The sequence below is a fragment of the Diadema antillarum genome, unplaced genomic scaffold (assembly GCF_040938485.1).
Source record: "Diadema antillarum isolate AM-2024a unplaced genomic scaffold, OU_Dant_1.0 seq00000423_RagTag, whole genome shotgun sequence".
In the NCBI taxonomy this organism is placed as follows: domain Eukaryota; kingdom Metazoa; phylum Echinodermata; class Echinoidea; order Diadematoida; family Diadematidae; genus Diadema; species Diadema antillarum.
In genome coordinates, this window is record NW_027271406.1 from 218,315 (window position 1) to 243,111 (window position 24,797).

Below are 24,797 nucleotides of genomic sequence, written 5' to 3' on the forward strand. Positions count from 1 at the left end.
CACATATTAAGATAGAACATATGTGAAGCCTGTTTACAACTAATCATGCGAGAAATTGTTCTTAACTCTTCTTGTTAGAACTATCTCTTTTCGAGGAATTCTTTGATTAAGCATTTAAAAGACCCTTTAAAGACAACAATCAAGATGTGACAGGTTCCATAGATATTCTTAACCTTGCTAACCTAAAATTACAAGTACTTTTGATGTCTGGTTTGTATGTATGTATGCATATTTGTTTGTTTATTTTGATGTTATTCAATCCCACTGAATATGAATATGACTTCCATCTAATACACACCGGTGGATAAAAGTTGGCACATAGAGATTAATTAGTCTCATATCACAGGGAATAATTTTCCAACTCAAATTTATCTAGCAATTTCAGCTGATGAACAATATTTCAAATGGTATCCTGTACAATTCTATGGAAGAAAATTGCTACACAAAAGTCAGCTTGTGTAGCAGTGGTGTAAAAATGCACAGCAAATTGCTATACGATACCAGGAAAATTATTCCCTGTATCAACACATAAAGTGAAGGTGATTTCCAGAGGTGCTTCATCCTCACCAACATTGTTTTCCCTCGGCTCTCAAACTGATGTTTATCGATGAAATCATAGATCTGCTGTTGGTCTGGGTGTTGGATGTTAATATGCTGATTGGGATACTCATTTCCTGTTGGAGAAAATAAAATAAAAATATATAGCAACAAATGTTTTCATTGCAACTGATTGACAAATTGCCCTACATCAATGTAAATAAGGCCCCCCAAAAAAATTGTTGTATTGGCGTAACCCGCCCGACCCTTAAAAAAAAACCCGACCCTGAACTTTTCAACAAAAAAAAAATACATCGTCTTTACCGAGAGAGGGCGCGATACGGGTTTGCGAATTATCAAAAACAACAACAACAACAGCTGGTGTCGGAAAATGGCCGCGCAGTACAGCGTGTCGGCGACCGGCAAGTCCGGTTCAAAGATTTTATTTAATATTGTTCGGAGAATCGATTTGTCTGTGGCGCTGGGTGATTTAGCCCAGGAATTTGTTCGTTCGTATTCTGACCGGTATGTCGTGACGGCTGTTAAAGTGAGGAAGGCGGAAACAGGTCCGTTCAAAAAACTCTGAAATAACAAATGCCTGTCACAACATTGGGTGGAATTCTCGAAGGTGCTTTTCATTTTAGACCATGGTTCAGCCATGGAGTGGTTTAAGTTGGAGGCGAGTTCATTGGACCACTTTGAAAATACGCGCTTGATTTAGCGCATATTTCAAAAGTGGTCCAATGAACGCATCTCAAATTTAAACCACCCCATGGCTTAAACCAAAACCGCCTTCGCGAATTTCACCCCCCTCCCCATCCCCCTATTTTCGGTGGACACCTATACTTGTTCCCTATTTTCAAAAGACCCCCCCCCCCATCTAGGGAAAACATTCAGAAAATGACCCCCCTATCTACAGAAACTGACAAAATAACCCCCCCCCCCTTTTTCATAAATTTCTAGGGAAAATCTTCTGGAGATCAGTCGAATTTTTTTTTTTTTTTTTTTTTTTTTTTTGGGGGGGGGGGGGGCTCTGATCCCCTATCTACGAAAGAGTTTTCAACAGACCCCCCCCCCCCCCCATCTACGAAAGAATTTTCAATGGACACCCCTATCTACGGAAAAGACTAAAAAGCACCCCCCCCCCCCCCTTCATAAATTTCTAGAGACAAATCTTCCGCAGATAGACGTTGAAAACGGGAACACGCATGCGGTCTCCTATGGGTTCGAGTGGGGGGCCAGGGTGTTTTTCCATGTCCAAAATATGATTCTCTTTTAATATTTATTGCTTTTAAACCGCTGATATTACAAACTTTGGATGCAACAGACCCTCTCTATTGAATGGGGTTTTGTTAAATATGAGTTTTACATGTAAAATACAGGTACCAAAAAAAAAAAAAAAAAAAAAAAAAATCCGCCCGCCCGACCCTATTTGAAAATCTCATGTTACGCCAATACAACATTTTTTTTTTTTTTGGCCTAAGCATTGAATTGGTCAGTGTTTTCGTAGTGGCCATGAAAAAAAAAAAAAGATCATGGGCGTACATACTCGAGCAGGATTCGAACCTACGACCTCCTGATCACCGGACAGGCGTCATCTCCACTAGACCATCGAGCTTTCGCCCAACAGCAAGTGTGGGTTCTAATCCTTATAGCATGCAGCGGGTACTGCATAATTATTCAAATTCATGAAATTTCATGAATTTAAAAGAATGTTTTTCAGGCTAAAGTTTACAAAACCTCAAGTTTGATCCTCAAAGAGAAGTCTTGAAGAAGAACTTGTGTCACAATGAATATTCAATGTGGCAAATGTACAATATTCAACTTCAAAAGTTGATATACTCCTTATTTTTAAAAAATGAAGCTCCTTAATTTTTTACCATATCCACTAGAAAGAAATAACAGTTGCAAATCAAGCAAATATTGGTAGAGACAGAGATCTTAACCTTAAACTGGTTCACTTGGCATTCTGCAAACCTCTCCTCTCAATTAGCACTGAAGTTGCATGCAGATGGGTTCATTCGTCATTTAAAGCCAGCATTCATGGAAAATGCCTACTGTAACATTTCTATCAATGCACATGGAACGGGGCATACTTTAAATGTTGATAATCCAGTGTTGATGAAAATCTTGTTAGTAAATAGCCCAGTAAGACTACCTCTATAAATCATTATTACACCAGCCACTGGAGTCAGACCAGCACCTGTACAGGTTCCCCTCCCTGAACCCACCCCACAGTCAAAAAAAAAAATTATAATTCACTGTCAGATTTTCCTTTAACTTTGCCAATGTTTTTTACTATGTAGACATTGCTACATTCCATCAATTCACACAAACTGCTCCATTGTCTATCCTTCTCAACTGGAAGAGTACCCTGCATCTTTCGTTTTATCAGCCAAGATTACCTTCAGAGATGGGCAAGTCTTCCATGTCACCACCGTCATCTTCGTCCTCATCATCTTCATCCGCCTCCTTCCTGTCTTCCTGCTTGCACTGTCCTACCAGCTTGATGAGGGTAACCTGGTGGGATTGAATAATTAATGAGTTTGTAGTCCACTCTTATCACTGCTTACAGCTCCACACCCTCCTTATTTTGTTCAATCAACAGCAACAACAAAAATAATTCTCAAAAGGGCTCAAGACTCATTTTCCACCATGTACTTTGCTTGTTATACATTGAAAGGGTCTACAAAGAAACTCATCTGGCTGATGTTAATTGCCAGGATGGTGAGCTGCTTTGTTAAGGCCGTGTCACACCATTCCGGGCAAGCTACGTGGGCTTGTGGCAAGGAGATCGTTTCCAGCACGTAGAAGATTTTCAGTGGGCGAACAAGAATGCTTGCAATTTTCATTCATGCCTTGTCATACCGTACGGGGGAAGTTTTGCGGCTTGACTTGCGGGGAAACAAATTTACTCCCCGGAGCTCTCCGCAGTTGGTCCGCACCTGACAGTATCTAGCGCGTAGTTGCCCGGAGGTGCTCACGCAAGTCCGATTTAACCGCAGCCAAGTTTTGAGCATGACCAAAACTTTTTCCGGGTGAGTCGCGGGAATGCCCGTAGAGGTCCACGCAGAACGCCAGTAGGAGGCCCTTAGCGGCAGCATTTTCCAGGCAACTCCCACGCAGGTACTTCGCAGTCCCGTATGCAGCCAAGATAATGAAATTCTGTGGGGTTTCAGGAATTCCATTAGAGGAATTCCTTCACTGAGTTGTCAGCCCCCACGCGACTGGTACAAAGGTCACACAGTATACTCGCAAGTATAGTTTAAGTAGAACGCGTCCAGCAAGTAAGACACACGCGTTGACTCGCTCAAATCCTTTTCTGCCCTCAGGAATGTCCGGTATGCTAGAAAATCCCTACACGTAACAAGCCCGAGTAGCTTGCCTGCAAAGGTGTGACAGGGCCTTTAGTGTTTTGAGATCAAAAGTGAAAATCAATTTCAGTGGTAGCATGCGACTGTTATTCCACAAGAGCCCCCTCTCTGTTCACTAGTGGGTAGGTGGAACGTTCAAGCTATATTCACCTTATCACTGGGTCTGATCGAACGAGCCACTTCATATCACTCTTATATGGAAATACAGAAAAAAAAATAATTCTGTTCAAGTGTTTTGCTGATGTCTGAAACAAATATCCACAAGGAAAGGTCATCTAGGAGAATCATTGCGACTCACTTGGACACTCTCGCGGTCAACTTTTTTACTGCCCGTCTTCCCCTTGGCCACAGCCTCCATCTCTTCCTCATCTCCTTCTATGCTGGATCCTGGCATGTCTTCTCGAAGTGCTGCCGGAACTTCGTGGAGAGGGAGTTTGAAGGCCTCGACAATATTTTCATCCTTCACATCGGAGAGGCCCTTCTTGAAGCGCTTTGATGTCACCTGGCATATATGTATGAGAGCACAGAAATGAAACAAATTAGGCGTCTCCACCCTAACACGGTTTGACCTCAGCAATTCTTATGTTAAAAACGGTTTTGAATAGGATTAATTTCAAACCCCTGTCAGATTCCAATATAGCGGTAGGGGGAATTCTTGGAGTTTGCAAGATCTCTCGAATGTGCTCATACTGATGTGCATATTACACTGCAAAGCATGCCCAGCCAGCCTTCTTTTTGAAGGATATTTTGCAACATGCACTGCACATATGTCACGCTGCTTTGCTACCTTCCCGTCCAAAAACCTAGAGAAGGGGTAGTTTTGTTGGCTTCCCTTCCAAAAGCCTATGATAGAGGGGTCGAAATCCTAACACTTTCCATCCTTAAAGGGGGCGTTTTCTTAGAATTTGGAACAAGCATATGTGACTCGCCACAACAAAAGGATCCAAAAGTCGCTGACGGCTGAGCCGAGAAAATTGAGTTTGATGTCAGATCATCAAAATCAGTCAAAACCATTGAATTTTTGTTTTTGGCAAAATTTTGTAGCGTAATGTTTTGTTTATCATCTGCTAAAATATCGAAGCTAAATTATCAAAGGAAAGGCAAGAAATTAGCATTTTTCTGGGCCATGATTTTTTACTTTCAACGGAACAGAAACGTGGCCGAAAATTTGGACTTAGCGCTGCAGATAGACTCCATCCCTAGCAACGAGGGAGTGATCTAATTAGTCATTGCGTGGCATCTTGGTTATTGATTGGTTGTGCATAGACCGCTGGCGCTATGATAGCTTGAATGAACATCACAGAGGTTCCAAGGAGCATACTCTCTACTTTCAAGAGGTTAAAATTGTCTTGCCTCTTCTTGATCACGATTGTGCCGGAAAGAAAGCTTTGAAGGCGGTTTTCTCGAAATGCTGATTTCCAAGACCATTCGACATGTTCTCATAAAATCATCGATATCTCTACAACTGAGTACATTTATGAGTTGTGTTATATATGAGATCAAAGCAGAAGAGTAAGGAAATAATGTCATGCCATTTTCAGGAATTTGGCCTCCCCCGACTTTCAGATCCTTTTGTTGGAGTGGGTCACATATGTGTACCGTTGACCGCCTAAGTATGGGGGTGGGGTACTGCGTGACTGTACTAATCTTTCTCTCACCTTGTCATGGTTGGTCTGAAGAGAGTCAAACAATTTGCTCCTAAGCATCATCCTGTCCGGCTGATCTGCCAGACAACTGACAATCATTTGTCCCACCTCGGACATCACATGCTTTGGAGCGGGAATGAATCGACTCAGGTAGATGGTCACTCCAGTCACCGATTTCTGGGGAATGCGTAGATGAATTACAGTGTAATTTGCAAGTACCAGCGACATATTTTTATACAGGAGAAAATGCGATGCCATGCAGTGGAAAATAATTGTACACTAGTAACAACAGGAGGGAAAAATTAATGCAAAATCAAACTTAATTCAGTGCAAGCACTACAGAAATGAGCTTTAGAACAACTGCTTTAGAAAATGTGTATGCCAAATAAATTCATAAACAGTGATCTCATATCAAACACTCTTATTTTCCCCCATCTAGACATGTCACACCTCAGCAATTATGTGGTGTAAGCTATGTTTCCTGTAAGCACTGGTAATGTATGTTTGGGTCTTCTGTTTTTTCTCTGCTTTTTGAAACATATACCAATGTTCATTTATGAAGTTTAAGGAAGCTCAATGGGATAGTATAGCTTTGGTGGAGTTAGGCAATTCAGATTTTCACTTTTTGGGATATAATTTGAAACCACTTTAATATGAAATGTTAAAGATCATGCAAGTGTAGAGGAAGTCTTAAGAGTGGTTAAGAGTGGTCTTTGATAATTGAAGGTGGGTTCCACCTTTAATTGGAACCTTTTTATTTGTGGATATCTCAATCATTCTAAAACTGACTTCTTTGTCTCCCAGACTACACTCCAGCCACAAAGCCAGAGTCATACCATCTGAGCCAACACTACCTCTTTGAACGCGAGACCATGATTCGCCAGGACTTTGCAGAAGTGGAAGACAGTCCGGAGATCCCACTTGAACAGAGCGGCCAGAGCCACTTGGGTGACACCAGCTTGCCTCGCCCTCCCAGCCTGCTCCAGGCAGCAGTACAATGGTGCGATCAGGGGCAGGTCAGGGGTCTTGATGGAGGACAAGAGGCTCTTCAGACGTCTCTCCTGACTGGCCACCAGCACTAACCTCTCACCCCACCTGCAGCTCATGAAATAAAAAGAATGCTTTACATGTGTATCAACACGAACCTAAAAAAAACAAGGAAAAGTAGAATTTACGCGGTGCGTAATATATGTCCCCGCCGGAAGTAGCATTTTGTAGCAAAATGTACAATACAGGTCAAAAATCAAGGTCAAAGGTCAAAGAAATCAAAGGTCAAAATTCTGTGTAGAAGTTTTGAAGCCCTCACCTGCTGCCATCACATAAAACAAACGGAATCGAAATCGGGTTAGAAATGGCGAAGGAGTAGCATTTTGTAGCAAAATGTACAATACAGGTCAAAAATCAAGGTCAAAGGTCATAGAAGTCAAGGGTCAAAATTCTGTGAAGAAGTTTTGAAGCCCTTACCTATTGCCATCACATAAAGCAAACAGAATCAAAATCGGGTTAGAAATGGTGAAGGAGTAGTATTTTGTAGCCAATGGACAATATAGGTCAAAAATCAAGGTCAAAGGTTAAAGAAGTCAAAGGTCAAAATTCTGTGTAGAAGTTTTGAAGCCCTCACCTAGTGCCATCACATAACGCAAGCGGAATCGAAATCGGGTTAGAAATGGCGAAGGAGTAGCATTTTGTAGCAAAATGTACAATACAGGTCAAAAAATCAAGGTCAAAGGTCAAAGAAGTCAAAGGTCAAAATTCTGTGTAGAAGTTTTGAAGCCCTTAACTAGTGCCATCACATAAAGCAAACGGAATTGAAATCGGGTTAGAAATGGCGAAGGAGTAGCATTTTGTAGCAAAATGTACAATATAGGTCAAAGGTCAAGGTCAAAGGTCACAACTGAAATTCTGTGTAGAAGTTGCAAAGCTCCCACATAGTGCTATCATATAAAGCAAACAGAATCAAAATTGGCTCATAAATGACAGAGAAGTAGCAAATTGAAGATTTTGATCACACACGGACACACGGACACACAGACACACGGACACACGGACGGACACACGGACGGACACACACACGGACACACACACGTACGGAGCCCGTTTCATAGTCCCCTGCTCGAACTCGTTCGGCGGGGACAAAAAAAAACAAAAATAAAGACAAAGAGTGGATAAAGTACACGATTAGAAAGGAATGGAATTTACTACCCATTTCAGTAGCTCATGCATTTTTGGCCAGCTCCTGGCTCGAGCTAACTTGGCCCATTCCAAGTAGTAAAAATTGCGTTCAGTATTAAACTATAGCAGAGCCTCACTACTTCTATGATGACCTATTTACGAACTAGGCCACATAAGGGATAATTACCATGGTAACTGAACTTGCAATCTGGTGGAGGGCACGGCCAGGTACTGTATATGCTGGATATTTTGCAAGCTTTTTATTTTCACAAATTTTGCAAGTCAGGTGCTATTCGCAAAATTAAAGACACACGAAAATATTGACTCTGATCCTGATGTGAATGTGACGTATGCGTGTACTCTTCTCCATTCAGTACAGGACTTCACGATCGTGAATTTAAGCACTCGCGAAATCGTAGGAAATTCCCGATTCACGAAAATTTAGACTCTCAAAATTTATGGCGTATACAGTAATTGTGACCTTTGACTGTGCAAGGAATCTTGGTGCTGCTATCTTTCATAAACTCTTCGATCGGCGCAGGCCACTATGGCCCGACCCATTCATAAACTCATAGTTTTACAACTTAGCTCGGGCTTGGCCCAAGCCAGAGGAGATACTGAAAGGGATATAAAATGTGAAAAATATAGCAGATGCAAAATGAAGAAGACATTTACGTATTTGGGATGGGAGAAGATTCAGCAGTAAGAAACATCATTAATAACTACAGTGGCAAGAAATTTAAGTAAACTAATTACTCATGACATCATGTGCACACTACTGTTGGTTGAGACATGATACTGTCCTGCCTCATGGTAATTATGAAAAAAAGAAACAAATCTAAGAAAAAGAGATCAGTTGATCATGATTCTATCAAATGCCCTGCATACAGAATGAATTCATATCTAAGCTTAAATTTTTCTCCAGACAGGTTACATCAAGGGACACCTGATTAGAGAAGGCCAGTGGCTAAACGGGCAACTGTGAAATCATTAGAGGCCCAACCCACCTGTCTGCCACATCCTGAAGACTTAAGCATTTGGCCTTGGAGTCACTTCGAATCTTCTTTGTCACGTTGTTTCTCTGCTTGTAGCACGGACAGTATCCCCTCTCTTTGGTATCGGGATCATCAATCATCATCCCCTTTATCTTATCAGACTCCTCCTTTGATACCTGAACGAAGAGAGTGTACTGCTAAATGCATATTATGAATCAAACTGCATTGTTATTATAGCAAGCATTGTAATAACAATATGGATACAGCAATTTTGAAGATACAAATCCACAAACCATCACAAAACTAGAAATGTCGCTACGGCGACTGGTGTATGCCTCCGCCATAATGCATGGTTCTCCTAATAGGTCTATATAAGTACAATGTCTTGACAATGTGCGATGACAGTTTCACACAATTGGCAAAATATCAAAATGACAGGTTTGCCACAAATGTGCTGAATGTTCACTTTCCTAGAACTAGGTTCAATTGGATGAATGATTAAAACGTAAGAGTGCAGGTATTGGGGGAACTGATGATTTTTACTTGACTTTTGACCCTTTTATAAGTTTATGCATTGAGTAATTTTCAAGGGATTGAGAAAAAGTATAATTTCAGTATCAAATGGTAAAATAGTATTATCTAAACCTGGCCTTTGACCTTTGACCTCACAGTTCCAAAGAGAATCACTGTTAGGTAGAACATTGTCATGCATAAATATGTAGGTTTCATGATAATACCTTGAGTTACTTTTGAGATATGGAGGAAGAAGTGCAATTTAGCACTTGCACTTGACCTTTGACCTTCTGACCTTTGACTTTTTGACCTTTGACCTTTTGGCAAGAAACTTCCCACAGAATATATATTGGGTTATACATGGATACATCAAGTTAAAACAAGGAAAAGTAGAAATTACGCGGTGCGTAATATATGTCCCCGCCGGAAGTAGCATTTTGTAGCAAAATGTACAATACAGGTCAAAAATCAAGGTCAAAGGTCAAAGAAGTCAAAGGTCAAAATTCTGTGTACAAGTTTTGAAGCCCTCACCTAGTGCCATCACATAAAGCAAACGGAATCGAAATCGGGTTAGAAATGGCGAAGGAGTAGCATTTTGTAGCCATGCAATGTACAATATAGGTCAAAAATCAAGGTCAAAGGTCAAAGAAGTCAAAGGTCAAAATTCTGTGTACAAGTTTTGAAGCCCTCACCTAGTGCCATCACATAAAGCAAACGGAATCGAAATCGGGTTAGAAATGGCGAAGGAGTAGCATTTTGTAGCAAAATGTACAATACAGGTCAAAAATCAAGGTCAAAGGTCACAACTGAAATTCTGTGTAGAAGTTTCAAAGCTCCCATGTAGTGCTCTCATATAAAGCAAACAGAATCAAAATCGGCTCACGTAATGACAGAGAAGTAGCAAATTGAACATTTTGATCACACACGGACGCACACACGGACACACACACGTACGGAGCCCGTTTCATAGTCCCCTGCTCGAACTCGTTCGGCGGGGACAAAAAAATCCTTCAGGCATTGCAAAAATATAAGGAAAGTAGTGATATTTTGAGGAGTTGACCTTGACCTTTGACACCTGACCTTTGACCCATGACCCCCAACTTCCCTAGATAATCACTGCCCATCGGTACATGCATATATACTAAGTTCCATGAAGATACCTTGAACCATTTGCGAGATAGGGAGAAAAACATGAAATTTCAAAAAATTTTCACAAAATAACCTGTGACCTTTGACCTTTGAACCCGTGACCCTAAAATCCAAATAAAGTATCATCCCCCAGGATATACCCTCATACCAAGTTTGATGCAAAACCACCTCACGGTTCTTGAGATATCGACAAAAACAAAACGGGACGGACGTACGTACGTACGGACGGACGGACGGATGGACGACCCGAAAACATACTGCCTCCGGCCACTTCGTTGGCGGAGGCATAAAAAAAGAAGGTGGCATCTTATATTCCAGTAGATTTTGACAATCACTATCAGAATATGTATAATACTCAACTTTGAACTGTTCTATTCTAATGATCACGCAAGCATTAAAACAATCACAATCACTCACTGACATTGTAGCAATCCCCGATTCTAAATTTTGAAACATACTTTTTCTGTTTTTTTTCTTAATCAGGATGATGTATACAAGATATAATTGCAGACTGCATGCTAAATCAAACTACATTGTATACAGTAGAGACTTCCAGAGAAACTTGGCTTTTCTTGAGTTGTTGATAGTGGGTGACAAGGCATAAAATTATTTTACCGTTAACATTTTGGGAAACTCTTTAGCTCTTCGTATTGATAAATCAGGATCGAAAGGAAGAAAACATTGATTCCTCAGAGAGCAAGTATGATCTATAAATATGATGTAAATCTTAAAATATACACAAATTTGAGATCACTGGTGTTACGATGCAGTCCTCTACCATAAGAGTGAAAAATATTCTCCACACTGTCACTCACTATTATGCAAGGAATTGGTGACTGAAAATGGTGTTGTATATGAGCTATTACTTTCACTTCTCTCACCTTGGATGACTTTTTCTTTTTAGTGGGTTCAGTCTCCTTGTCTGTAACCATCTCAGCCGTCTGCAAAAACTTGGCAGGCACCTCATAGAAGGCAATACTGCCATGCTGGGAGAGCAGTTCATCCCACAAAAATTTTTTCGTGTGCTGGTCACACCTAAGCGGAAATGGAGGCGTCCTGTTCTCAAGCAGGTTCCATAATCGCGACAGACTAACACCTAGAAGAATATCACACGAAATGGAGAAAAAAAAACAAGTGTATTTTTGACAATTCTGTTGTCCTCAGTTGTAATAATGTCTATAGAGATGCAAGTACACTATCTTGAGGAAAAACTCACCACAAAACACATAACTCAAACCTTTTGCAATACTATCATACAGCATAACAAATTCTGCTCTCATTTTCTTCTTTAAAAGGAAAAAAAATATTCCTTTTTGCTTGAAAAAATAAATTTGAAGAAATTTCAGTAAATAGTATCACACAACTACAAGAGTATTACCAACAGATGGGCACTTCCACAGTAAATGGGTACCACCGGTACGGCACTTTTCAGGGATGTCTCTGTATTTTCTGTTTCCTATATGTGCATTACCCCTGAATACAATCTGATCTTCTAGAACACTTCAATGAGTGATAACTTTGCCCCAAAATTGCTTCAAACAAGCAATCTCTTAAAATTTATGCCAAAATAAAAAATTTTGGGTGAACGCATGTAACGCAGGACAGAAATCCATGTATTATATGAAGTTCAAATTATGAATGCTTATTGAATCTTTGTTGTTTTTCAATTGAATGGCTTGATTTTGATGAGAGAAGATAATATTAACAGCTGTAAAATTCTGATATTGAAAATTGTATTTAATAACATTTTTAGACTTAGTGGTGAAGGCGTGTAACATGGACAGACCGTACTGTCGCATTTTGGTCTGTCCAAGGAAGAGATACACGTACATGTAGGTTGGGAAAACTTACCATTTAACCCATCAAGGGCTATTTCATCAATGATGATGCCCTCTAGATTGTCCATGGTCGTTTGTTAGCCCACCAGTTCTCCTTGCACTTCAGTATCTACAATTGTAAAGTGACCAAGAAATCAAAATATACAAGACTATGAATTTTACAGCACGGTTAAAGGGACTGTACAGTACTGGTTGAGGTAGGGATTCACGTTTTGAACATTCCTAAGTGAGATAATGAAAAGCCTCTTATGAAATATGAAAGAGCATGTAATTCTGAGAAGGATTCAACATTTATTTGATGAAAATTGGTTTTCAAATGGCTGAGATATCCAAAAATGTGCTGATAATAAAAGGCGACATGCCACAACTTTATTAGGATCTCTTTGTTTCACCTTGTTTTGGGATATCTCAGCCATTTCAAAACCGATTTTCATCGAAAAAACTTTTGATACCCCTTAGAATTGCACGCTCTTTGACATCTCATACAGTGGTTTCTGAATATCTCACAAAACGTTAAAAGCTAAATCTTCACCTCGACCAGAAATGTACACACCCTTTAAGAATTATGTACATTTTATCATCAAGAGAACAATTTTTTGTGTGGGTGTGAAAAATGCAACTACTGTGTACTGACCAATGTCACGTCACTGACATCTTAGATTTTAGTCTATGAATTGCAAGACACATACATTGTATATCTCATGCAAAGGCACATCAAGCTTGGGCATCACAATCTCTGAGGATCTCAAGTGGGAAAAAAAACATGTCGCTACGACGACAAAAAAAAACCATTTTTGTGGATTTTATGAAGGATTTTCAATATTTGGGCAGCTTGAGTCAATGATTCATGAACTTGGCCGGGAGTTCAAGCGGCGCATTTTTTAGGTTTTCATATGCGCACTAAAGTGCGTGCTCTACTATAGTTTCTGTTACGAGGAGGCACACCGCTGCGCAGCTGGATGTTGATGATGTAACAAAAGGCTTCTAAAATATTGGAAAATTGGGCGACTCTGCTCTGTATCAGCATGCATACGTATGGGTGTAAAATCACTGTACTGATCTCTAAACATGTTAAAAGAACAAGAAGTGAAGATCAGTGACAGTGGTGGAAATGATGTGAACTGCTCACGTGCTGCTTGAATAGATGGAGGTCTACGCTCTCACAGTGCGTAATCTTGTAAATTTATTCTTAGAACTTAGAAGAGCTGCACTTAACGGAAGAATAAGAGACAATCAATGAATGAGTGCTTATTTCTCTACTAACTCTTTGGCCATCTAGTAATTCATCCAGATCCATATCTTATCCATTCTTAATGTTATAATCCGTCAGTCACTGTCACGTAAGTTTACGCCTCGCCTAGCTAGGGCTCGCCTGCGGCTGGCTGGCTGGGCCTGTGCGAGGATGTGCTGCCTGCCTGTACGCATACGCCAGCTTTCACTAACGCATTTAAGCACGTGTGGGACAACGAAATTTTCTACGGCCCATCACTTGCATGCCATGAAAAGTGCCTTTTACATAACTACCGTAATACGTCTTATACATTTGTATACATTTTCATGGCTACCAAGTAACCCAGGATAGCTGATATTTACTCTCCTATCATACTTACTCCTCAAAGTGGATTTGGATGACAAAATGTACGATGTCATCTGCGGTCGTAGCGCAGGAGTCGCACGAATCGCAATCCATTGTATTTTTCCAGTGGTCCAGTTTTGGTCTCATACTAGTATGTAATTTTGTATGCTAACTTCAGCATTCCTAATATGATGATTACAGATTTATGATACTATATGCCAAATAATAAATTGTAATTTATCTTTAAAAATACGTATTTACTTCAAAGATTTTTATAAGTAATGATCATTTCATTAATTAAGAAATGTTTAATTTAACTCTATTGATAGTGGTACTGTTCGCCTGCAGTGGAAAATTGTCCACAGGGCATAGCAAACAATTTGTTGTTGGCTAGACTCGTACGTACGCTTACACGTAAACTCTACCACGCAGTTTCTTTTTGAGGTTCCTGCCTAGTATGATCACAGAACTGCATGGTTTATGCACTCAGCTGTATCTCATCTGCTTCACACACACACATCAAATGCACTCGCTTTGACGTACCAAAATGGCTTCCACGGTCGTCACTGCTCCTGCGGGAGTGCAGCAGATACAAGTAATTTTCATGAAAAGCAGTGTTGTTGTGAAGTCATTATGCGGTGTCCTCTCGTTTTTGTATCTTGTCTCGTTCTTGGCGGACACCGACAAGTATTTAGAAGCCCTGGCCGTAACACCCGGACTCATATTTCCTCCAAGTTTCCGAGTTTGGACTTTAATCACGCACCCTTTTGTGGATTTGCACCTGTGGAACGTTTTGTCAGACATTGCTCTTGTTTTAATATGTGGCAAGCTGATTGAACCTCTTTGGAGTGCCCTGGAGATGCTCATCTTCTTTGCTGTTTCGACAATTGGCTCAGCGATCATAACTTCATTCCTCTATTTATTCATTTACCTGTCGACTGTGAATACAACGTACTTGTTTGAAACACACTTTTTTGGACTCGCTGGATATGCAGGAGCCGTAACAATTGCTTTGAAACAGACAATGGGTGACACCGAGCTACCACCTAAAGTTGCAAGATTAAGAGTGAACCATCTTCCGCTTGTTCTGCTGATATTGTCGGTTTTACTTCGTATCATTGGCCTGGTACCACCGACACATCCTTTCACAACAGTTGCAGGTGCTTGTTGATCAGATGAAGTCTGTTTACAGGCCAATGTCATTGACAGTGCTTGACAGTGACTCCTCTTTCATTTTAGTTTGTTCTTGTCTTTTTATATATTATTATTAGATTCTATAACATTTGGGAAAAGTTCCATGCACGTACATGTTTGTGTACCACCCCCTCCCCTTTAAAATTGTTCTAAGCAGTGATTGATAAAGCAAGTTGCCCATAGAGGCCCTGTCTAGTCTAAACTCTAATTCGACAATAATCAACTGATGATATGGTGAATGCCATCCAAAATTTGACCACATGCTAGTTTTTGTGCACAGCCATATTTTGACATGGGAGGTCAAACCTTGGTGCAGGTTTTTCACATTGTAGTGTTAACTGTTTTAATATTGCTCTAATAAATGGAGTCTAATTCAGTTCGGGAAACCCACTCACAAGGGGGGCCCCTCCTTATAAGTAACCCCCGGGGCACCCCTCATAAGGAGTCTCCACGCTTTTTTGCAATGCAACGCAAAAATGAAAGGACTGCGGCAATTCGCTTGATTATGTCCATAAAGCTTCACAAGTTTCCTAGTTACTCACGAAATTTGAGCAAAATCGGTTTGAGGCATCATATCGAAAATCATGGATTTAAATGCGATGTCAAACGACCCATGCGAATGCTGAAATGCGAGCGATTACTGGCGTGAGTGTCGCCAGGCGCGGCGGCGCGGCAATGCTTGAGTGCAGACGTGGCGACTGAGTACGGAGACTTTTGTACTTTAGTCAACTTTATATTACAGTATTTTTTTCCCATCCTTTGACCTTCATCACCAAAATTGATCCATGCACATTCTTTGAAAAGTTGCAAAGATTCCTACAATTTACTAGAAAATGTACTGAATCCTGGTAAACACAAGCATCTTAAATAATTACTGTCTATGCACTTCATATATTGTAGATATGATATCCTATAGTGCCCTCTTGGTGATGGTGGCTAATGCTCATCATGGTATCGGATTGTTCTGTCAATTTGGTTTGAAGGAATGCTGACGGGATGGTTGTATCTCCGCTTCTACCAGAGGCAGTCTGATGGCAGCAGGGGGGACATGGCTGAGAGCTTCGCCTTTGCAAGCTTCTTCCCGGAGGTCGTCCGCCCTTTTGTCGCCATACTGGCCAACACAGGTATCAAACAGCAAGATATATACAGACCTCCCAACCATACTGAATTTGGAGGAAAGAATCTGAATTTTGATCATTCCCAGCTCTTGTTTCAACAGGAATTTCCTATTTTTCAGGATAATTTTACTACACACTCCTATAGGAACTGCTTGCTCTTTCCTACTTTTGAGCCAAATCATCTCTATTTTTCAGTCAGAAAGGTTGGGAGGTCAGTATAGAAACGCAAGTTCACATGATCGTAAAATACTGCAGGAAGAATAGTGAGCTTGGGAAAGTCAGCATGTGAGATGAGATAGAAAAAGTTTGCACTCGTGAAAGAAGATCAGGATAAGTTCTTGATTTGACAATTGGGGTAAACATGGATGTACAAGTATGTCCCTTTCCCTGATCTCTCCCTACATTGTTATTACCTCCGATAAAGAGGTAATATTTTTGGCAGCGTTGGGTGGTTGGTTTGTCAGTATGCAAAAGGTCATACAAGGTCAAATTTTAAATATCCAACATTTCTCCTACCGGATCTCTGCAATGCTGAAGGTATTAATGTACATGTATTTTTTGAAACTTAGTATATGTGTGCATTACCAAATACATGCAAAGATCCTCTAGGGAAAGATTGGGGCCTTTGGGTCAGGGGTCAAGAGAAAATACAAAAATTGCATTTCTTCCCCCATATTTTGAAACAGCTCAAAAGTACAGTGTATCTTCATGAAACTCCAGGGAAGTATTTGGTTCTAAGGTCAGGAGGCAAAGGTCGGGTTAAAATGCTTAAATTACACTATATTATATTGAAATTAACCATTTTCTTCTTACCTTGGAAATTGCTGCTTACACTTACATGTACATGTATGCTAAGTAGTCAGTCTCACTGGATGGTTAAATAGGCAATTGTAAGATTAATTTGGGACAAAGAGTGATGTGTGTAGTACTAGGTGTTTCAAAAAACATTTCCCACTTTTGATTCTTAATAATTCATAAACTATTTATCAGATAACACTGTCATTGATATGAGTGATAGCTGAATAGTGTACAATTTGGTTGGAGGTGGTTTAAATATGAAAGCATAAATCAGTTTCATGAAATTCATGATTAATTTCACAGTTAGGTTCCAGATTTTGCTCTATTTTCAACCCTCTGTACAAAATTTCACTTTGCACAGGGGTCAATAGGTGTGTATGGGAGTGTGTGGTTAACACCCTGACAATGGTCCTGAACAATGGCCAGGCTTTGAATGCTTCATTATTTATTCATGAGAAATTCCACTATCACAACTAGTCTTTATTCAGCCTCTGGCAGTATCTGTGTAAAGTCAAACGCCTGCCAATACTGTCGTTGAGTCGCGACAGTGCTCTCCCTACTTCTGAAAAAACGAAATTACAATGAATACCTTCTGTTCTATCGTGAACATGGTGACACGAAGCAAAGAAATCAATTGGACTATACACTTGTGTATATGGAGCCTTAAATAAATCTACTGTGAAACAAATCGCCCCAATGATAAATGCTGCTGAACTCTTTACCAAAAATAATATCTTTTTATCAAAAAAGCGAAAAATTTGTCAACTATCTAATTAGTAGACAATTGTATTAAAATGAGGAACTTTAAATCATTTATGCTTATTTATATCCCAAATTTAGTGATATGTGAAGCAAAATTTGAAAATGATTGCCAGCTGGAATGAAATGTGGTGTTTGCAAGCACATGGAAACATGTGCTTACTTTTTCCATGTGCATACATTTTACCCTTTACCGTGCATGAATTCAGACTAGCAGTGCCCAGGGCAATCCACATGAATTATTGATTAAGCATTCATGTGCTAGGGAGCGCGAGACTGATGCCTAGTAAACAGGTGGTTCAGGCATGTCCATTGTTCATGGCCATTGTCAGCACACACTCACATACACATCATTGGTTCTTGTGCAAAGTTCAATTTTTGTACAGAGGGTTAAAATTTGACCAAAATCTGAAACCTTACTTCAAAATCAATCTTAGATTTAATGAAACTGATTTATGCTTTCACATTCAAATTACCTTCAACAAAATTGTACACTATTCAGCTATTACTCATATTAATGACAGTTTTATCGGATGAATAGGTTTTGCACTATTAATGATCAAAAGTGGGAAATGTTTTTTGAAACACCTAGTACAATTGTACCACCAAAGCATGCAGTATAAGAAATTGTAATTGAGGAGCTGTAGTTTTTTGTGCTCAGGGCCCTTTGAGTAATGATAGTTGTAAGGAGATACTTGTTTTATGATTTATGTGCTGTCTACAAAGAAATACGGTGATAGTAATACAGAGCTGTGTATATCTACCTCTCATAAATAAGCAACAGCACAAGAATAATTGACTAGTGGTTACTAGAACTGAAAGCAATGAAGGACTCGTCTATTTCGCAGATCCACATACAATTGAAGATGACTACGATACGATCGTGTCCTTTGAAGATACAATGTGTACTGCGCATGCTCTGGGTTCTCTTGCACCCTTCAGTAGTAGAATTGAAAACTCATAGATCTACAAAGGATTTCAGGGTCACCTGTATTCTTTGATGAATGACATCATTAGGCGAGGAAAACAGACCAGCTGGGTCCAGAGCCATGACGCAATGACCATCACATCATAAGCAGTGTGGACTATAAATAGAATCGGGGTCTGCCTACATACAATTGTAGGTGGACATAACGAGTGTCTACAACATCAAAAGTCCCTAATAACAAACATTAAATGTCTATGATAATAATATCTTATGAGTGGTGAAGGACCCATGAGTTAATGACAGGTAATAGTTGTTTATAGTGCTGACTACAATTTTGTATTTAAAAGTCCTTCAGGTGATGATTTTTGCATCGGTGTCATTTTGTCTCTCACCTGCAGTTCATAGCTTCCTGGTGAAAATCAAAGTCTGCAAGAAGCAAGTGAGGAAGTACGACGTGGGTGCGCCATCTCCCATCACAATAAGTTTGCCAGGCACTGACCCAGCGGATGCTGAGAGGAGAAGGCATGTGACATTTACTATAATATGACATACTGTAAAACACAATGTTTTCACGGCATGAAATTTTCACGATTGGAGCTGACGGCCTTTTTCACGGCATGAAATTGTCAAGAATTGGAGCTGACGGCCTTTTTCGCGGCATGAAATTTTCGCGAGTTGCCTCTAACATTCAATGCATATAGTGTAGACAAGAACTTTCACATGCATTTTGATTTCGTGAATCTTGGCTCTGGCAAAATTCACACAATTAAAATGCATGTGAACATTCCTTGTTTTACAGTATTTAGGTTATTTAGATGCATGAATTATTTCCCCATTCCATAGTATTACAGATTAGCTTCAAGAAGTCACATACACAGGCCTCGAATTAACCGACGGCCACCGATGGCCATGGCCGTCGGTGACCCTCTGGTTGGCCGCAATGCCTTTTTTTCCTCGATCAAAGTTACGGCCAAAAAAAATGTGCCCTTTTTCTTGCGGCAGTGGTGCCCTTTTAGAATGAAAGTTATGATTTATGACGTATAATATGCCCTTTCTCAAAGTCTACACTTTAATAAGCTTGAACAACTTTCCTGATCTCAAGTATTATACCTTCAGTTCACTCGCGTCCCAATATATCTGATTCAAACTCAAGTATCTTTCCGAGATACGAGACGACGTGTAGAAGAAGTCTACGTACATGTACGCCCGACCGGCTTTTACCGTCCCGACTGCCTCCGCAGCGCAGCGGCCATAGAGTTACTAGCTAGGCAGCGGCGGGCCGGAGCAAGTGGTCGCAAGCCATGCTAAAAAATGCCAGGCCTGCTGTCGGACGGCTGCGAGCATTGCCATCTCTCTCACGCGCTCTGCATTAATGCGCGCCCGCATGCTCAAAGCAAAATGGCGCCGGAAGTGCTCCAAAGCGAGCGCGGTGTACGCGTTGAGAACGTACTGTATTACAGAACCTATACACCGTATTGCGTATGGCCTACTGCCTAACGTCGTCTGCTGCGGAGAGATCTTATGCGTGTGTGCGCTGCTGGAGTGTAGCAGCACGGTCGATAGCATACAGCTCTATGGGGCATTCACATCACGTATAAACACCCAATGTGCCCTTTCCAATGTGGCCTTGGTGCCCCTCTGACTGACGTAAGTGCCCTGGCCTCTTGGAAAAAGTGCCCTTTTCTAAATGGCCTTGCCCCTCCAAAATCCTATTTCGAGGCCTGCATACAGTTGTAGATGGCTTGTTACAAATTGCCATGTTGAGGGGTACAGTACACTGCAGAATTGTCACCCCATCATCTTCCTTTCTAAATCCAAATTGCACAAAATAACAAGAAAAACTTGTTGATCCAGTCTTTTTTTTAAATAAATTCTCTTGATTCATGAAAATGTTCTTGCTTCAGTTCACATAATATTTGAGTTGATAATCCCAAACCATGAATCTGGGAATGCTCTTTCAGGAACTGGTCTCTATGCCGCCTTTTATGACCTTAGACTTGAATTTCAATTGTAACTATTTCCAGATTAATAAATCTTCAGTTTTCATCTATTTTGATATTTATTGACCATGCCAAACTGTATTGTCATATAATCATTTTATAATAACATTTTATGCCTTCGCTGAGTAGATGGTGGAATGCTTTCATTTGGAGTGTGATTCGTGGTCACTTCTGTGATCTTCATCAAGTATTGCATAAAAGCAACAAGAATGATACTACTAATAATAATAGCAATATGATTATGATTATTATGAATAGTAATAATTATAATCATAGTAACAGTAATAATGATAATGGAACTTTTTATCCAAGGTAGCCTCTTCAGTGTTGACACTGTTTTACCAAAGGGCCCTGTCATTATTCTTACCCAAGTGATGCAAGGTACCCATTTATGCACTGGGCGGGATGTGAACTTGGCTCCTGTGATTGGAAGTTAGGAGTCTTCCATGGTATCCACTATGCCTGAGTGCTCCCACAAGCCAACAACAAAAAAACAACAGCAAAAGCGTGCATAATGCACTAACCAGTTTTTGAAATGCACAAAGTGTGTGCAGGTGAATGGAAAAGCTTGTTACCAGGTCCTCAGATTAAAGATGCATGTGAATTTGAATGCCTTGCTGGGAAATTGCATATGTAAGGATTTATTGGGGTGGGATTTATGGCGTTGTGTAACATCAGTCTCCATTCCCTTTTCTCACTGCAGGCAAATTGCACTGAAGGCCCTGAACGAGAGGCTGAGCAAGGTAGAGGAGCAGACAGCCTGGCCCAGCATGGACGAACCACTGTCCTCGGCTGACCCTTCCTCTCCAGCCCCTTCTAGCGTCTCCCTCATGAGCGACGCCCCAGTCAAGGACAGCGTGGAGATCAGCCTGGAAGAGCCGAGGGAGGGTGCAGACACGTAGGGGGAAACTTGTTTGGCTGACAGGCACTTCTGCAGCAAGTTTTGCTGGAAAGATATTTGCTTTAAAGAATTGGCTCCAAGCCTGTGCAAATATTCTGCCTTGGAAAACAACATCTTTCCTTGGAAGCTTTCTTTGATTTGGCACAGCCTATTTGGAAAAATAAAAGAATGTTACCTGTAAACATGAGACAAGGGTTTTTTCTTCAACCCTTGTATTTTGTATTAATGTAGTTTATGATAGTTCTCTTGATTGTTTGCTTGAGTTTAGTCCATGTATATGTACCAGCAACTTCACTGAAAGTCAGCAGTATGTACTGTTTTCACTCCAGTTTCCTCTCATGAGTGTTATTCCATAGCTGTCTGTAATCAAGTGTAAGTGCTGAGTAGGTTTGGGCTGAAAATTTGCAAAGAGCAGTTAAGCTGTAGAAACATAAACGTGTACATCCTTTTGCTCTTATGTTGTGTCAGTATTCTATCAAAACCTGATAGTGACATAATAGATAGACTTTTCACCATGGATTGCAGAAATGTACATTTCAATCTTTGAAAGGAAATATAGTGCCTGAGGAGTGAAAAATAGACGTGCACATAATTAGGATGGCAGGGTTCAGGTATTCTCATGGTTGGGTATATACGTCACTGAATCTGGCATAGCTGGAGTGAAAACAAACTGCTCACCTTTACAGTATATGCATTAATGACCTGGAGTGTGAATTGTGAATGCTTCACATGCATGCACGTGCATACAGTGTACGAATTTACGTGGTGACACAGTAAACCTGGCGTCGGCACTCAAAATCCTCAATCTACCATTCTTTTATATAATTTATCAATAATATTTCTTTCGGCTATCAGAAATTCATGTGAGGATGTACCATATCAGACAGTTTCATGGAATATCTAATCCAATTATAAAAGAAAAGAAGATAATTTCCTTTAAACATTCGTCAGTCATGCACTGATCGTGTGTTTCTTTTCACTCCAGTCCAGCTACTGTCTGACCATGAGAATAGCCAGTTGTTGACTGTGTGAATTATGGCAGGGTGAATGTGTAATGAATTCTAAGAAGTCACTCCAAACCTGACAAAGTTACTTTGAAGTTGGTTGATATACTGTAGGCTTCAAGCCATATTTCTTACAAAAATCTGAGCAAAGTTTGTGTTTGAATTGAAGCAATTTCTTTTTCGATGGATGTGTTTGAAAGCCAGTTCTGACATATTCTTATATACAGTTTAGTGTATGCCTTTTGAGTATGTGGACAAACAAAAATGACACACCACTGATGTGCAAAAACCTTCCAAAAGCCATGTATTATGACCAGCAGGAATTTTGATAATGTGCAAAGAGTTTGTGTATATTTCTTTGTCTGTTTTCCAAGAATGCCATAGGTATTATGTTGCAGTAGATTTCATGTGTCGGTCTGCCTGTCTGTCTGTCTGTCTACCTGTCTGTCTGTCCCTCTTATTCTCTCCCTATATCCCTTTCCAACTGTTTCTCTTTCCAGATATTTGTCTGGACAGACTTTTATTTGGCATTAGATAGTAACTCTGTAGTCAATATTCTGAAATTTTGATAGTAAATGTCATACAAACTTGTTATCTGATTAGCAATTTTTATTGGGTTTTCTTAAATTTCACAATGGGCATTTTTAAGGATGAGTGAATCAAGTATTAGATATGTCATTTCGTCAAATCCAGATTATGTCTAAAGTAGGTCTGACCATTTCTGTGTCCGAGAAATCTGTCTGTTAGCCTGAATTATGATTTGTTGTTGTTGTTGTTGTTGTTCTGTTATTTGGTGCAGTAGTAATACAATGTATATCAAGACAAACTTGTTCAGATATGTATCAGTCTGTGTTCAAAGGTGAAGCAGTAGTTTTATTTTTATTTTTTTTCAAGGGGAGAAAAAGATTGATTAGCAGGCGTATGTCACCAAACCCAATTATTTGGCCTTATTTCACCAAACAAGTGTGAGGATGGGATGTTGGAAGTAATTTGCTCAGTAGATTTGGAGCAGAATCTGGTGGGGGTCTATGTCTAGACTGCTTTGGCACATTTATGTATTGAATGTGACATCAGAAGTACTGTTGTCATACAGATCACATTTCTAATTTGATAAAGTATGACGGCAGAAGATAAAGGCTTATCACATTTGATACATGAGGCATTGCCGAGCAATTCAAAATACAGCAGTAATTAAATTTGAGGCAAAGTCAAAGCAACGTCACGCTTGGTCAAATGTTGATTTCACCGTTGCTGCTGTATTCGCAAGAGTTGTGCCATTTTGACGTAATACTTCATCAATATTGGTATCTAGATGTGGCTAGAAGAGGTGATCGAACAAATTTTAGATAAAGTAAGAAGTCGGTAATCATGATACATGATCAGATATTAAATAATGCATACTTTCTAAGACAATGCCAGAGCATAGCTGTACATTGTGGAAATAAGTGTTGTAAGGTGTCATTGTTTTGTGTGTTGTTCTTCAGCATCTTTGTTGCTCTCAACTACCAAACCTTAATAGATATTGGAAAATGCTCAGCGTGGATGCATGCTATTTGAAGGCAGCTTTGGTTCTTTGAGATATATCTCTTCTTACATTTATTACCCATTCTATGCTGTAAAGCAATGTGTGCTAGGGAAATTATCCTTTTAGGCTTCTTCATTTGCATCATTTACTGTAAAACATGATATATTCGCGGCATGAATTTTTCGCGAATTGGAGCCGACAGCCTTTTTCGTGGCATGAAATTTTCGCGAAGTGCCACTGGCGTTCAATGCATATAATGTAAACATGGACTTTCGCGTGCATTTTAATTTCGCGAATCTTGGCGCTCGCGAAATTCGCGAAATTAAAGTGCACGCGAAAATTCTTTGTTTTACAGTATGTGCTGCTGTATTTGTAGGAAGAGCCAACTCAGCGCATTAAGTGTGAATATGATAAAATGTATTTGAGTGAGGTATCAAAATTCTCCACACAGATTAACATGTCCTTTCAAAGAGCACTTCCAAATTGACTAGTCTTTTCATTCAATAAACATTTAATTGGCAGTATGAGTCATTTGTAATCAGAAGCATGTTTTTGTTTGAAGTTTACAGTCTATTTAAATTGCTTTTTCAAAAGGAGTTATCCCAAATGATGAAATGAAAGCAGATTGGATTACGAATGTTGGAGAAAAATTGGACTGATGCTAGGGAGGTTTGTATGTCAGATAAGGTCATTCGGCATTCTACAGTGTGTCTCTAAAAAAAGTAAACCCAACTTCAACGGCAAATTTTCAGAAAACTATGAAATATTTA

General features: G+C 40.0%; 2 protein-coding genes across 2 annotated transcripts in view; one reads left to right on the forward strand and one right to left on the reverse strand.

Annotated features, from left to right (window-relative positions):
* The window catches only part of LOC139732454 (general transcription factor 3C polypeptide 1-like), a 49,736-nt gene extending 37,403 nt beyond the window's left edge, over window positions 1-12,333 (reverse strand). Inside the window, exons 1-8 of the mRNA XM_071643317.1 lie at window positions 12,238-12,333; window positions 11,268-11,482; window positions 8,737-8,900; window positions 6,412-6,652; window positions 5,570-5,734; window positions 4,210-4,413; window positions 2,943-3,057; window positions 568-674 (exon numbers count right to left, since the gene is read on the reverse strand). Of these exons, the coding sequence (XP_071499418.1) occupies window positions 568-674; window positions 2,943-3,057; window positions 4,210-4,413; window positions 5,570-5,734; window positions 6,412-6,652; window positions 8,737-8,900; window positions 11,268-11,482; window positions 12,238-12,292 (1,266 nt within the window). The 5' untranslated portion in view covers window positions 12,293-12,333. The remainder of the gene's footprint in view (window positions 1-567; window positions 675-2,942; window positions 3,058-4,209; window positions 4,414-5,569; window positions 5,735-6,411; window positions 6,653-8,736; window positions 8,901-11,267; window positions 11,483-12,237) is intronic.
* Window positions 12,334-14,347: 2,014 nt separating this feature from the next.
* LOC139732418 (transmembrane protein 115-like) lies at window positions 14,348-22,665 on the forward strand. Its single transcript, XM_071643281.1, has 4 exons — window positions 14,348-14,960; window positions 15,978-16,118; window positions 18,996-19,119; window positions 21,301-22,665. Exons 1-4 carry the CDS (start codon window positions 14,348-14,350, stop codon window positions 21,497-21,499), a joined length of 1,077 nt encoding a protein of 358 aa, XP_071499382.1. The 3' UTR covers window positions 21,500-22,665.
* The last annotated feature ends 2,132 nt before the right edge of the window (window positions 22,666-24,797 follow it).

Excerpts from the sequence above, each read along its gene's own strand:
- LOC139732418 (XM_071643281.1), top strand. The coding sequence starts at position 14,348 with ATGGCTTCCACGGTCGTCACTGCTCCTGCGGGAGTGCAGCAGATACAA. Across the intron at positions 14,961-15,977 it reads TCCTTTCACAACAGTTGCAG|GAATGCTGACGGGATGGTTG; the intron begins GTGCTTGTTGAT and ends TTTGGTTTGAAG. Across the intron at positions 16,119-18,995 it reads CGCCATACTGGCCAACACAG|TTCATAGCTTCCTGGTGAAA; the intron begins GTATCAAACAGC and ends TCTCACCTGCAG.